Here is a 16,382-nt window from a genome sequence, read left to right as displayed (position 1 = left end):
ACAGAGCCATCAGCGACAGACTTGCACTCTGCCTTGTGTTCTTTACTGCCACAAACTCTGTAGGGACCCACAAATAACGGACTAAGCTTAGGCCGAATAGTAGTATGAGCATGATTTTTCTTAAATACCAAGGAACCGACCCCGATAGATTTCGCACGAGCGATCTTATGCTGGTACTCAATTATTCTGTCACGAGACCTGGTCAGGAACGCCTTTGCTTGCTGAAACGCTCGCTGCTGCCGAGAAACCAAATATTTGAGCATAATTGTCCACATAGAGGGGACGCGGCCTCATCTCCAGGAGTTCGTAAGGCAGCCGCTTGTCCTGTCCCGTGAGAAGAAAGTGCGGACTATCGCCCAGGGAAGAGTGATAGGTAGAATTGATGGCCGACTGGACGGTGGGGAGAAGAACGTCCCAATCGTCCTTGCTGTCGTCCACCATTTGACGCAAAATGGTTAGAATGGATCTATTTAAACGTTCTGTAATGCCATTAGCCTGTGGACGGAACGGCAAAACGTTCACCTGCGTCACATGTAGCTGCTGCGTGAGAGTGGCTAACACCTGATTTACAAACTCGGTACCGTTATCCGAGCTTAAATATTGTGGACAGCCGTGACGGCAACAAATTACGTCATGAAATGCTTTCGTGACGTGCACCGCAGCCTTTGACGGGGACCGCCACCAACTCGCAGTAGCGAGAAAAATTGTCCACAAACACTAGAATGTGTTTGTTGCCAGACCGTGATGTGGTGAAACCAGACAAAGTGTCACATGACACTTTCTGCCAGGGAAAATCCGGAATATCGAACTTAAGTGCAGGCGCGGGATCGCTTGTGTGACCCTTGTACAAGGGGCACGTCTTGCAAGACCTGACGTGATTAGCTACCTTCGTTACTAACCGCGGAAAAATAAAACCGGTTACGGGTCAACTGCACTGCCTTATGAACACCACAATGTGCTGCCTCACGGTATTCATGAGCATACTTCAACACACGCGGTACTAAAATTTCCGGCACCACCAGGACTTCTCGGACGATCCGTCTGCGACCCATAATTCGCTTCGGCTGGGATCTCCGAAAATAACAGTCCCGTGTCGTCAAGAAAAAATTCCTTAACTGGCAACCCCTTAACCTTGGGGACTGCCGTGCCCTTGGCTAAGGCTCGAATGATCTGGCCGTAAATTTTGTCGGCACGCTGGGCAGCATATACCTCGTCTTTATTCAGCGGTTCCAAGGGAGGAACCTGTGAAGCACTATTCACAACAGCTGACGAAGGCAAGCTAAATGAAGGGGGGAAATCAGCAGCGTCGTCCCGCTTCAAAGATTGCGAGTTTTCGATTGGCGCACGTGACAGCGTGTCAGCGGCGACATTTGCGCGGCCCTGAATATACACAAAAGTCACATCGAAATCGCCCAGGATATCCTGGTAACGTGCCCTACGACCATACGGATCATTACCATTAAGCGACGTGAGCGGCATGTGGTCTGTGTGAACCATGACCTTGTACCCCAGTATAATATCTCTGAAGTACTTAAGAGCCCATACAATCGCCAACATAACCCATTCAATCGCCAGTAATTTTTCTCTGCACTAGTGAGAACCCTACTAGCAAACCCGATAGGACGCAGATTCCCTTCGTACTCCTGCATTAAAACGGCTCCTAGCCCAAACATTCGCCCGCGTCTGTGTGGAGAATGAAGGGGAGATCAAACCTCGGAAATGCAAGAACGGGAGCGTGCGATAGACAATGTTGTAACTGTTGAAAATGCGTTGACCTGCTTTCACCGCCCCAGCGCCAGGGGACATCTTTCTTGAGGAGGTCTGTCAACGGTGCAGCGATCTTCCCAAAATCCTTAATGAACGGTCTATAAAAATCTGCTAACCCCAGGAACGACTTTACCTGTGTTGCATCAGAGGGAATGGGGGAACATACTGACAGCTTTTACCTTGGCCTCGTTAGGGGGAATACCTGCAGCACTAACAGAATGACCGAGGAAATCTAAACGCGACTGGAAGAATTTACACTTAGCCGGAAAGTCGCTGAAAAACACTGCGCAAACGCGCTTCATGGTCCTTGATCGAAGGTTTACAAACCAAAATGCCGTCTAAAAGACTAGCACCTGATCATTAACTAAACCCTGCAGGACGAAAGCCATTAAGACGACTAAACGTCAGAGGTGAGTTCCTGAGACCCATAGGTGACACCAGGAACTCAAAGTGACCCACATGCGTCGAGAATGCAGTGTATGGTCGGCTGTCCTCTGCCAGGGGGACCTGAAGGAAACCTTTCGCCAGGTCAATGGAGGGAGAAGACCTTACTCTTTCCACCAATGTCTTGCAAGAGCTGACGAAGGTTAGGAATAGGAAAAGGTGACGGAACGGTCACCTTGTTCAGGCGCCGAAAATCGCAAACAGGACGAAAACCATGCTGACGCTTCGGCACCAGCAGCATCGGCGCTGACCACGGGCTAGTCGAAGGTTGAATCAGCCCTTGCTGCAGCATACCGCGCACTTCCTCCTCTAGAATCTGACGCCTGCTGTGCGGAATCTTGTATGCCGGAATATACACAGGCTTAGATCCAGGCTCTAGAGTAATAGAGTGTTCTACCATGTGCGTTCTGCCTAACGGACGGTCCGTGGTCGGTAAAAATGTCGGGGTATTGATTTAACAACTTGCCTAGTATCTCCTTACCCTCGCTAAATGCGAATGGCCCCTGCATAGCTTTTGCTAATGCTGCAGAGAATGGGTTAGCTGAATCGTGGGACGTGGAAGAAACAGTGCCAGAGAAAGCTGACGCAGGCAGTTCAAACTCAGCTATCAGGAGATCCGTGACCTCACAATCTATTAATCTGACACCACTATTAATAGACAAAGGGGCAGGTGTTAAGTTCATCACATGGACTTGCGCACTTCCTTCCCGCAAGGTATACAGAGAGGGAAGAACACATGTCCCCTTTACTCGACAATTCTCAGGGAGGACCAAGCATGTGCCATATTTACCAACCGAAGCCGTTACATTAACCAGAACGTCATGGAAAGGCGGAATTACTACAGACTCCCACGCCACTAAGTGCGCCAAACCATCATTGTCAACCCACATTCGATGCTTTGATGAGCGGGATGATGTGTGAGATGTGGCCGCGTGATGTGTGCGTGAGGTATCTGTAGCATGCTGAGGGGAAACAATTCCATGATGAATAGAGTGAGACCTAGAAGGACTCGTAGAAGTCATGGAACGTGAGGGAGATAGAATCGGTTGTGGAGGAGAGATAGGGGGAGGAGGTAATTGCGGGGAAAAGACAGGGGAGGTAGGGGGAGGGGTCAAGGGAGGACGAGTAGGAGAGGAGAGTGATGTGTCCGTGCGTGTGGTCGTGTATGATGAATGACACAACCGAGACGTGTCGCTGTTTGTGGTAGATGCGGAACCAAGCATGCTAGGGTGAAAGGGGTCTGGGTGTTTCCAGATGGAACTCGGCTCAATTAGCTTATAAACATCACCTTGAATTTCCACCTCATTCTGCTGCGGTCGCAGAACCATACCAGAACGATATAGAAAATCATGGCCAAGGAGCAAATGGCCGGGGAAAACTATGGTAACCCTTCACTACGACGAACTGATGAGGAAAAATTATATTTCCAAACCTCAATCTTACATACGTAGTTCCAGCTACACCTAGCTTAGATCCAGTCACACCTCTAACACAAACCTTGGCTGGCGATACCTCCGACGAGAGCTGAAACTCCTCTAACACCCGTTCACTCACGAGACTGACGCAACTTCCTGTATCAATGAAGGAGTATGCGACTTTCCCATTAAGTTTAGCAGGTAAAAGAGGGGGGCCCGTTCCTGTGTTCGGATACCAGCACTAACGACACGAGACCGAGAAGACGACGTAACTACACCGGAGACCAATGCACTTCTTCTCCCGGTTCGAACCCTGCCATGTCTTCCTCTAAAAAAGAAAACCCCCCGCTTACTAAAGCACCGTCCCTGTTCATTCTCGCGATGAATTTAAGGGTGATCGCCACCTGGTCCGGAAACCACGTGCACTCATTAAACGCGTGACCCTGCTTGTTGCAGTACGGACAGAACTGCTTAGTAGAGCACTTAGACGGACGATGCATCCTTAAACATCTACGACACTGCCCAGGTTTCGGCGCCCAGTTAGCCACATGTTGGTCGTGGGTTTTTGCGAGCAGTCACCGAGGGAGAAGGCGCGACAAAGTACTGCGCTCCAGAGGGAGGCTCCGGATACGCACGCGAGGGTGGGGGAGGGGGGGATTGCTCAGCGCAGCGGTACGCGGGCGCGGGCGAGGCACGTCTATTTTCCTGCCTTCGTCCGCACTGGCGGTTCACGCCGCGGTTCATTCCGCCCCCAACTGTTATATTTGGCATTATTACCCTTGTTTTTCCCTGTTCTAACCACATTTGCAACCACCTGCACATTTCCACCCTTGTCTGACATCTCATTCGCGAGGACTTCAGGAAGCTTATCGAATGAAGCACTGTCGACTTTATCCCAAACTCGTTTGCGCACAGCTGGAGAGATGGAAGACACTAACCACGCTTTAGCAAAATGTTCAAGAACTGCCGCGTGCGATGTGCTCTGAGTAACACACTGCTTCAGACACACCGACGCGTCTGATCCCGGGATAGATTGTGCCCACTGCATAAGCTTTACGCGAAATTTATTTAGATAAGATGAAAGATCATTTTTAGAAAAGGAAGTGGGTTTTGATTCTAATAATTCTACGAGTCGTAGATGGTGATTCTCCGTCTGCCTCGAAAATGTTGAAGTGAAAATACTCTTCAACATTCCATACGACTTTTGATCTTCCGGCAAATGATTAAAAGAATCGAGCGCCTCAGCCACTCTCGGGATTTCGTGGTTGAGTCGCATTCTGGCCGCCACGAGGCACGATGTAGCAAAATGCTCGGACTCCCGTCTAACCCCTGAATGGATTACTGTGTCTTCCACATCCACAAAGAATTGGTCAACAGAGACATTTGAACCCGAGAATTTTGAAGCAACATTGTACATCGTGGGAACCATGCCGGGATTCATGTTTGCCGCAGCCGTAACAAGGGTGAGGTCAGAGGAGGGGGTGGAGTTGGAGAGGAGAATGGTTTCTGTTTGTGTTGCGAGAGAAGGAGGGGAGACTAATTCAGAAGTAGATGGTGTAGGAGAAGATGATCGAGAAGAAGTAAGAGAAGAGTCAGAGTCCTTAGGGGAGAAACCTAGCGAAGTCTGCAGAGCCCTTACGACAATCGACTTTTTCGCACGAGTATTTTCCGAAGGAGGAGAGCTCATCAGAGAATGTAGAAAAAGAGAAATTAATTTAACAGCACTTCAAAAAAAATTACTCAGTTTTTTAAAATATTGTGACTGTTATCAGAAGAAAAGGAAAAATACTCTCAGTAATTCCCGTATACGCGCAAAACACGACCTTCCCTATTCCCTACGGACCTAAGCACTTGTACACTTAAGAAAATGATTGGCTCGTAGCACACAAATGGGGGACACGTCAGGCTGCTGACGACGATTTCGAGCGGAGGCAGGAACGTGAGTTCTACCACCCTGAACACCAGCTATAATGGTCTCTAATTTGAATGATACTAGAATACCACTATATTATCTGGCAGGTCCAGAGGAAAACTCAGTATCTGTTTCTCAGCTTTATTGAGGGAACAGACACGTAGATTAAAAGGGATCTTGTCGCGGTAGACGTGGCGGAGGCGGCGTCAGCTCCTACGGGTTGGAGGGAAGGTGTTCGCGGTTCAAGGAACGGACTCGGACTGATTCCTTCGGGTATTTCTGGGTCACTTCCAGCCTAGGGCGTGGGGGCACAGCTGTTGCCCTCGGCTACCCCCTCCAGGCGTTTCTCGTTATCGCCGAAGGTGAGGTCATGACCCAGGAGGTCAGCAGCTGCCTAGCCAAACTCCTTGATTAATGGATGTCACCCCGGCTCAGGCAGATTTCACTATTTATAGATGTCACGCTGCCTAGCCAAACTCCTTGATTAATGGATGTCACCCCGGCTCAGGTAGATTTCACTATTTATAGATGTCACACTCCCTCCTCCCCCTCCCTCTCTCACTTTCTCTGTCTCTCCTCTCTTTCTCTCTCCCCCCACTCTCTTTCTCTCTCCTCCCACTCTCTCTCTCTCCCTCTCCCTCTCCCTCTCCCTCTCCCTCTCCCTCTCTCCCCCTCTCCTCACACACACCCACACCACACACACAACACACACACACACACACATACACACCCCACCACACACACACACACACACACCACACACACACACCCCACACACACACACACACACACACGCACCTCTGTCTGTCAATCTTTCATGCGTGTTCCATATTAAATATGCTCCTTTGCGTTGAAATAAAGATAGGGCATTTCTCTTTAACCTATATAGATGAACACAAGAAGCATAATGTACATGAATCGGTCAGCACTTGTTTCTGAGCTGCTGTGGCTGGTGTTTTCGTAAAATTGTATCTGTTTTAATCCTCCGATTACAGTAACGACATAGACCTTTTGTTATGTTGTAGGCTTTATATGAACATGTTTATTTAACTTCATTCACTTTTTAAAAATTCTCCTAAATTTTATAATATTCATTGCTATCAAAGCCATATTACATGTTCAAACTTCATACACACACGTTATTGACAACGTACAAAATCGAAGAAATTAATTGAGACATTTTGTGTTTGAAAGTCCAAAGACTCAATGTGTTCTGTCATATTTCTTTGATCTCTGGATAAAGAATGATCTAGAAATATATTTAACGCATTTCCGTTGTAAAATATAAGTACAGCTAAGCACAATAGAAACGAGGTGGGCCTCTAGGGATGAGTTTAAATTAAAAATATCACAACACGTTGCCGAAAGCCTGAATGCTTTCCCAAGCGTTAGAAAAAGTCCAACACGTTGGTTCTTTTCTTGATCTACCAAAGCTGGATTTGGATACCCACTTTGCAACCATGAGCAGACAGTAAGGATAGCCTTTCTGCCACATCGATTTTTCTTGTAGAGTTGTATGCCATCCTTGCCGCAATCAAGATGATCATGGATATAGAGTTGCAACTTCGTAAAATACTCTGATTCTCGTATTGTACTACAGGCTATCAACAGTTTGATTGCGCCAACACCCTGTTGTAACGGTTTCAAGATGGCTCGCCTTAAGGCCTTTTTTGTAAAATTTTCAAAACCCTAACTGATATATGTTTGCCCTTTACGCCCACATTATTGGAACCTTTTGAAACGCCTTTTCGGAATTATCAAAGTACATGTCTTTACCTTGGTGCAGTTTGATACAGTCTGGCCATCCAGTCAGAGCATATTTTTCAGAAATATACCTCCCATAGTATCAGATAGGGATTGATTGTTTTCATCAGTTACATATTGCAATATGGGTTTATAGATAAAACTTTTTATTGTAAAGGTACAGTCTGTGTTTTTAGCAGTACATCATCATATACAGTTCTCTATGAGTAAAATTTGAAGTTAATCATGACCGGAACATGTCCAAGTCATATGACGTGTTATTGACTTTGGTGAGATGAAGGTCTTGAAAATCACTCTGTACCTATATGACATAGCCTTATAGGCTCAAAAATATTTAAATGCTGTATATCTTTATTTGCTGACAATTCTATCAATAAGTCAAGTAAATGTCTGTGATTATTGGAATTACCCAGTGGTCTTATTTGAACACAGAGGTCGCACATGGTGGATATATAAGATTCAAAACCTTTTGTATCTTCCACTTTTCATATGAAAAATAATAAATGTAATAAAAAAATAATAATAATCTAAGAAATACATTTAAAATTTTCCACAGCCATGCAAGGCGAAGTGTGCTGTGAGATAAACAATAGAAGTTACAGAGTAGTGAGGTACTTTTTCCAGTATCATGTTTTATAGTGACCTCAATACAGTGTGAAACGGTGTACCAATGTTAGGGGTTTTGGCATTTAGTGTTTGTACATAAGTAACTCATCCTCTGATGGATACCATCAATATTCTGTAAGTGCCAGATATAAACCTTTAACCTAAGATAAAGTGATCCATACTACAAACAGCCATCAGGATACTTTAAGGAAAAAGTCTTTCATTTTGAGAAACAGCAAGCTAAATGGAAGTGGTGTAGTAGAGGAGGTATCATCTATCACTTGGACTGATCTGTATCTCTTTGTGGAGAGTTTGGTGTGGGGGTGAGATACCACTGGCATGGCTAGATGTTTTAGGTGTAGTGGAGATCAACAGGGTAGCCATAGGCTTCCCAGTCAGCTAAGTACTGGGCAGTCCTTGTATTGCTGCTGTTGTCTTGGTCTGATGAAGGATCGTAAAGTGCTGATCTCGCTTCCAGATTCTGTGGCTGTGTAAGTGCACAGGGAATGAGGGGAACCTGCAGGCCAAATATGCTGAGCTTCAGGTTGTGTTATTGTGCTGCTAAAGGTACTCCCCCTCCACAGAGTGAGCTAAGTGAGTGGACAATATGCCATGGCGTTTCACTCTTGGGGTCACCATTATAGTAGATGAGGTATCATCTACCACTTGAACTGGTCTGTACCTCTTAATGGAGTGTTTGGTGTGGGTTAGACTTCCTACTTGTATGGCTTGGTGCTGTAGTGGAGATCAACTACCAGCTCCCCAATAAGCTAAGGACTGGGCAGTCCTTGTGTTTCTGCTGCTGGAGGATCGTAGAGTGCTAATCTCGGTTCCTGATTCGGAGGCTTAAATACGCTAGCGCCTTGTAAGCATGGAGGGAATGAATGGAGCCTGCAGTCTAATGAGCGAGGACAATGCTGGGGTACATGATGTGACCCAACCTCGCAGGTTACGGAGTCATGCTATCATTCATTCATCATCATTGGGGAGCAAACGCCAGTGGGGGCACATTGCTGCATCCACCCTTTGTCTTCACCTATGAGGGTCCCTCATGGCGAGCCACCTGCTGGCAGGGACCTGGCCTATCTCTAGCTCTTCACGACAGGTTTGATCAATCTGCCCAAGCTACAACTTCCTAGATTGTTCCACAGGCCTCCTCCATCCAGGGTTGTGTCAAACAGAGACAACCTGGTGGGCAGGATGATCCTGTAGGAAACAAGCCGGTGGCCAGATAGCTTGAGTTGGCGATCATGGATTGCCTCTTGGAAATGTTCAGTGTTCACGACCCTGTGGATAGCACGCCGTCTGCCTAGCCTGCCTTGCGTTGGTGGCAGAGAGACGAGGCGGTCGGCGTAACAATATGTATATTATATATATATATATATATATATATATATATATATATATATATGTATGTATGTATATTATTTATATATATATATATATATATATATATATGTATATTATATTATATATATATATATATATATATATATATATATATATATATGTATGTTATGTATGTATTATATATATATATATATATATATATAATATATATATATATATTAATATATATATGTATATTTATATATATATATATATATATATTATATATATATATATATTATATATATTTATATATAAAATATAAATATATATAATTATATTATAATTATATATATATAATTATATATATATATATATATTATATAATATTATATTATATATGAATATAGTTAATATACAGTATATATGTATTATATATATATGTATATATATATGTATTATATTATATATATATATATATATTAAATATATATATATTTAATATATATATATATATATAAGGATAAAATTAGAAATAAACTAAATAATTTGATATTAATTTCAAGAATAAAAATGATAAAGGGAAAAGCAGTAGAAAATAAAACTAAACCGTAACGTTCGATCTTCAGAGTTCCTTTGGAATAACGAAGTAAGAAAAGTTGGCAGGACTCTAAGTTGAAATAGGCAGTTTTCTAAATTAATAGAGATTCTAAATTTCTTTTCTTTCGTACGAATTGGCTGATTTATGAATAATTTAGCGTTTTTTCCAGTTAAGCCGGTGACCTTCATCACGTAAATGAACGAAACACGCATTTGATTCTCTAGCAAATCTAACATCACGCTTATGTTCATTAATCCTTTTCTCAAAAGCTCTACCGGTCTCACCTATGTAAAACTTGGGGCTATCTTTACAAGGTATAGTGTAAAATACCGGGAGAAGTCTCAAGAGCACCGCTAGCCGCATTGTGTTTTACTAAAGTATTACGCAACGTATTCGGATAAGTAAAGACAATGTCAATGCCAGCGCCTTTAAACATGTGCCGCTTTTCATCGAGGGATGGGTTATTCGGAACAATTAATAGATTAATGGCACTATCCTGTTTAAAATTACGGGAATGAGTATAAAATTTCCATCGCAGATGAGTGTGCCTGATTTAAGAAGAAACGGGGATATCCTAATTTCGAACAAGTTTCAAAAATGACGTCAAGCTCCCGATCAATAAACTCATTGTCACAAATTCTATAAGCCCTAAGAAACATGGACGAGACTACTGACTTTTTAACATATAACGGGTGATTCGAAAAAAAGTGAAACATAGCAAGACATTCACCCGGGTTTGACGGAGTCTCAACGGGTGTGTAATGAAATTATTATTATGTTTAGGATCTTGATCTTTTTCAACCTAGTGAATTCTCATATAGAATATTTAACTGAACTTGTTTTTCATTCGCTGTTCAAATATTTTCTTCTAACGTTTTCTTTCATGCCACAACAGATTTGCCAGCTCACCCAGTACAAAACAGTATAGAAAACATTGTAACAGGAATCACAACACCAGCAGCAGAGACAAAGCCACTCGGTAGAAAAAGAAGGAGAACTAAGACATGGCAACATTCATGCGATTCAGGGACCGAAGCGGCGCAATTGAGAAGAGTTGGAATGCATTCTTGTAATTTATGCCAGTCCATAGATACCACAACACCCAAAAGGCCTTGGTCAGAGGGGTAAGTAATGAAATATATTAATTTATCTATTATTTATTTAACAATGATGTATTTGTATTTATAAGACTGTCAGGCATGCTCACGAAAGAAAATGAAGCAGCTAAATTATTTTGGGAGCAGTAAGAAAGTAATATATATTTCTACACTTCTTTCACATCAGTCTTAAAGGACACAAGAATTGTATTTTTCCTTGCTTTACCCTAAAAGTGCTTAGGAATTATTTCAGATGTCAGTTGGACTATTAGCATTATCAGATGGGCTACTTAGGGAATACCTTATAAATAATCAAGATAGTAATATTATATATTTATATATGTATATAACATAATATATATGTATAATATATAATATATACACATATATATACATATGCATATGTACATTCATACGTATAGATACAGTGTGTGTGTGTATATATATATATATATATATATATATATATATATATATATATATATATATATATATATATATATATATATATATAAATATATGTGTATATATATATATATATATATATATATATATGTGTGTGTGTGTGTGTGTGTATAAATATAAATATATGATATATTATATATATATATATATATATTATAATGATATATTATATATATATTTATATAATAATATATATATATATATTATATATATAATATAATATTATATATATATATATATATATATATATATATATATATATATATATATATATATATATATATATATATAATTATATATATATTATATATTATATATATAAATATATATAAATATATGAATATATATAAATATATAAATTATATAAATATATGAATATATATAAATATATATAAATATAATATATATATATATATATATATATATATATATATATATACACACACTTTGGGATGAAATGCTTGTAGAAATTTAGCATACCAAGAAGTCAATGCAACTGGTGCTGTATATCTGGGTAATATTAGTGATGGCATTTACCTTCTCTTAAGCAGGAGCAGTGACTCAGGAAAGTTGATCACAAAACCATAGTCACTGAAGTTTTGGAAAAGCGCCCTCACATGTTGGAGATGTTCTTTTCTCTGGCTAGTGATGAGAATGTTATTAAGGTACACAAAACATCCTTCAAGTCTGTGGGTGACATCATCCATAAGACGCTGGAAAGTCTAAGCATCAAAGGATCAAAGGGCATGTCAAACGTTTTTACCGACAGCTGAACAGGGCTTTCATCAAAGTTGCCCCTTCCAGTTGGGTGAAATAGTTAGCATTCACTTTCTTCAGCATCCAGACTGCTGTGAAGCAGCTGAATTAGTCTATGGCATGATGCCCACCCTTCCTGCTAATCTGGTCACAGAGCCCCAGGACAACATATTTTCACCCTGTGACTACGTCAGGGAGCTCCTTGAGAGGATGGCCCTTATTAGAGCACAGTCACTCAGACCATCATGGAACTGCCCCACCTGCAGCACTGCACTCATGTCCTGGTTCATGCGAACACCACCAAACCCCCACTTCAGCCTCCATATGAGGGTCTGTACCCAAATTCAAATTCAAAATACTTTATTCCATTAATTACAATGGATATTCTATGATCTCAAGGACCGACAAGACCATCACCATTGACAGAGATACTACCAGGGACACCATCTCTATAGGTCGGATGAAGCCAGCACATATGGAGGCTACAATTAGTTCTATTTGCTCTCACCACTGCTCTACTGGAGGGGGAGTATTGTAGCAACTGCTGAGCAATTTCTGTTTGGTCTGATGCACTGGCTCATGCAGCCTTCTGGCATGAATCCATGCAACATCACCAACATCGGACCTGACATTATTCACCCAAATCTAAGGCGTGAATTCACTGTAACTAGCCTTCAGGCTAGTACAGCCCAGGGGCAAGTTTCAACCACCATGGGACAAAGCCACTGCCGTGGCATGGTACCATAGTGGATAAGGACTAAGCTCAGCTCAGCTAAGCTCAGTCAAGTCAGCAGCATCTGACACACTTTGTTCGAGTCAGCATTAGTTAGCACAGGCAGGGCTCCCTGCATAGGCCTATCCCAGTCGAGGCTCAGCTTTGGATATCTGACTTATCCTTATCCTTATCAGGTTCCTGAGCATCACTCAAACTTCAGCTTCAGCTACATCAAGATCTACCACTCTTCTCGTAACGAGCTGTATCCTGCTCTCAAAAAAAAGCACAAAATCACTCAGTGTTTCTGTTACTACACCTTCAACATTTCTTAGACACAAGGCCTTGACATTGCTGGGCTCTCCTAAGAGTATGACGTCCAGTGAAGATAATTGCAAGATTGTCCAAATAGAAGATGATTTTGTAAGATCCATGTTGAGGATTCCAAACAGGGCTACCTTACCCTATGGCATGCCACTTTATAGTGGCAAATGATATGATAAGTGACCTTGGAACCTGACTTTGGCAGTTCTGTTCCTTAACTAATGACCTTAGCTGTTGATGCAGCAGACAGTATTAAGTAATCAATCTGTACCTGAAAAAGTCACCTAGTGAGTTCAAGAGTTTGCCTCTGATTCCTCTATGAAGCAAGGTCTCCTGAAGAGCAAGGGAACTTGATAGCTACCTGATACATTAGATGATGGTAGGTGGATGTTCTAGAAAATTGCTGACTCTTGGTAACAAAAACAGGTGAATTGAAATGTGGCAATTGACAATTTTAGATTATACCAATAATAGTATAAGTATTAATAACAATGATAATAGTAAAATGGTGATCATGATTATGTTAATCATAATATACCAACATTGATACTAATAAATAATAATTATAATAATGATGAGAATAAGAAACCAACAATAATAAAGGTAATAACAATTGCTGTAAAAATGTGTGTGTGTGTGTGTGTGTGTGTGTGTGTGTGTGTGTGTATGTGTATGTGTATATGTATATATATAAAATATTTACAGCACTCAAGTATTAAATTAATTTCAACTTTGTGAGCGGCCTGTAGATATATGACCTTTGGTGTCAAGCACATTTATTTCTTTTAACTATTAACTATTTTACTTATCATGACTACATGTGCACTGGCCAACCCAAGACCAAAAATGCCAGGCCCATCATACAGAACTATAAGAAACCATCTTTGGGTCCAAACTCAGAAAAAAAAAGCTCAGCCCAGATTTTAGCATGCTCCAAATTGCCAACTCTCTTTCATGAAAAAAGGTTTTGAAAGCAGTAAATTTAAGTGAAAAAAATTAGAATTTAATGTGGAAGATTTCATGAAAGAAAATAAAAGTAAAATAAATACCTCTTCTTTACAAAATGTAATGAATCAGACTACTTAAGATTCCAGAGTGAGTTGTCATATTTTCTTGTCTTATCTCTATAATTCAAGGCCATGTAAGTTCATAAACTCTACTTGTACATATCATCAGGCTCTGTTATCAAGAACAGGGTTGTATCTATTTCAGAAACTCTGTACTACTCAGTTTCTTGTCTCTTAGGAATAGATACTGAGTAAGCGGAATAAACAAGAACTCTTATGCATGTATATAGGTAGTGTGTTCCAGTAGGCCCAAGTGTTTCCCAGGTTATTGCCTCCCCATGTGGTGTGCCAGTTCAGTTTAGGGGGTTCCCTGTGCTCAGTAAAGAAGGGATAGCAAACACTCCTAAATATTAAACTTTTATCCAAATTCACAACGCACATTTCATGTTTCATAAATTCTTCATGAATATTGCAAGATCCAAGATCCATGCCCAAGCCATGACCTCCTAAGTCATCCCACAGGCCTCCTTCACCCAGGATTGTCTCAGAGAGAGACAACCTGATGGGCAGGGAAACGAGCTAAGTGACCATATAGCCTGAGTTGGCAATCCCGGATTATGCTAGTCTCACGGTGTAGCCATCGGTTGGACACATGGTCCTGCCACTTATACCACATGATCTGGCAAAGAGACTTGTTACAAAAGAAATCAAGACAAGACTCCAAGGCACTAGATAGCATCCAGGTTTTGCTTCCATAGAGCAAAACTAGCAGTATCAAGGCCTTGAAGACACATAGCTTGGTTCTTCTGCATAGATACCGCCATCTACAAATGCTCTTGTTGATCAAGTTCATGGTTCCTGCTGCCAGACCAATCCGTGTACTGACTTCTTGGTCTGACAGCCCAGAGATATGGACTACGCTACCAAGGTATGCAGAACTCTCTGTGACTTCAGTGTTCTCACCACAAGCATGGATTCCCCTAATGGCCCCCAAAGTCCTGAATCTTGGTCTTGGTCCAGGACACCTCAAGGCCCAAGAGCTTCACCTCATTGCTAAATGCATCAAGAGCCTCTGTCAGTAACTCCAGAGACTCGGGATAGCAACATCATTGGCAATGTCAAGGTCTGAGACCTTGATATTGCCCAGTGTTGCTCCACACTGACTTTGGATAGTAACTCTGCCTATTATCTAGTCCATACACGTGATGAAAAGTGTTATTGCAAGGACACTGCCTTGCCTCACCCTTGAATTAACAGGGAAGAAGTTCGACAGGCCCCCACTACACTTTACAGCACATTCAGTACCGGTATATAGGCATGTTAGTAGGCCAATAATCCGTGTCAGAATTCACCCATGTTTCATAATCTCCTTTAGTAATTCTCAATGCACTTGAAGTTAGGTTAATGTAGTCTGCAAGCAACCCATGGCTGAATTCACAACAGTGTTCCACAATTACTTGAAACACTAGGATACAGTCTATTATGGACTTGCCAGGAGGGAATCAGACTGCTCCGGTCTCTGGTGCCCCAGTAGGTGGTTGCAGATCTGTTTCAGTAGAATGCAGGCGAAAACCTTGCTTGGTATACTGAGCAGTGTAATGCCACAGTAGTTGCTAAGTTCGAACAATCCCCTTTCCTCTTCCAGAGAGGGATGACCACACCCCTCAACAGTAACCAGACTGCCAGATGGCAGTCAAGAATGCATGCAAGCCCTGAGCCATAGGTTCACCCCATCCTTTAGCAGTTCAGCAGGGCTATCACATATGCCTGCAGCTTTCCCACTCTTCAGTTTAGAATTCGCCACCCTAACCTCAGTTAGGGTAGGAGGGTCTTTGCTGTGGGCCCAGCATAGGTATTGTGATACCACTTGCATCCAAGCTAACTGTTGGAGGGTCTACCTGATACAGCTGCTCAAAGTTCACAAAACCCAACATGATCTGAGATAATCTGTCCATCCACTGAGTGGACTACAGTCACTGTGAGGAGAGCTTAGATTTTTGGGGGGGCTTTGTAGGCAGGTCAAAGGTCATTTATCAAGAAATGGCCCTCGACCTTTTTGGCAAGATTCTTGATGATCTGTTCCTTGTCCCTTCTCAAAGAGCAATGGAAGTCTTGATTGCCATTCTGCTGAGACATGTGACACTCTTCAGTGGCCTCCAGTGTCTCCAGGGAGATGAAATTCA

At 42.0% G+C, this 16,382-nt stretch overlaps 1 protein-coding gene across 1 annotated transcript in view; it reads left to right on the top strand.

Annotated features, from left to right (window-relative positions):
• LOC119575560 overlaps nt 1-11,988 on the top strand; it is a 42,582-nt gene extending 30,594 nt beyond the window's left edge. Inside the window, exons 4-5 of the mRNA XM_037923212.1 lie at nt 10,734-10,962; nt 11,952-11,988. Coding sequence (XP_037779140.1) covers nt 10,734-10,962; nt 11,952-11,988 — 266 coding nt within the window. The remainder of the gene's footprint in view (nt 1-10,733; nt 10,963-11,951) is intronic.
• Nucleotides 11,989-16,382: the final 4,394 nt, after the last annotated feature.

This window comes from Penaeus monodon, chromosome 7 (genome assembly GCF_015228065.2).
Source record: "Penaeus monodon isolate SGIC_2016 chromosome 7, NSTDA_Pmon_1, whole genome shotgun sequence".
NCBI lineage: Eukaryota > Metazoa > Arthropoda > Malacostraca > Decapoda > Penaeidae > Penaeus > Penaeus monodon.
Note: the sequence above shows the minus strand (reverse complement) of the source record. Positions and strands in the feature narration are given on the sequence as shown.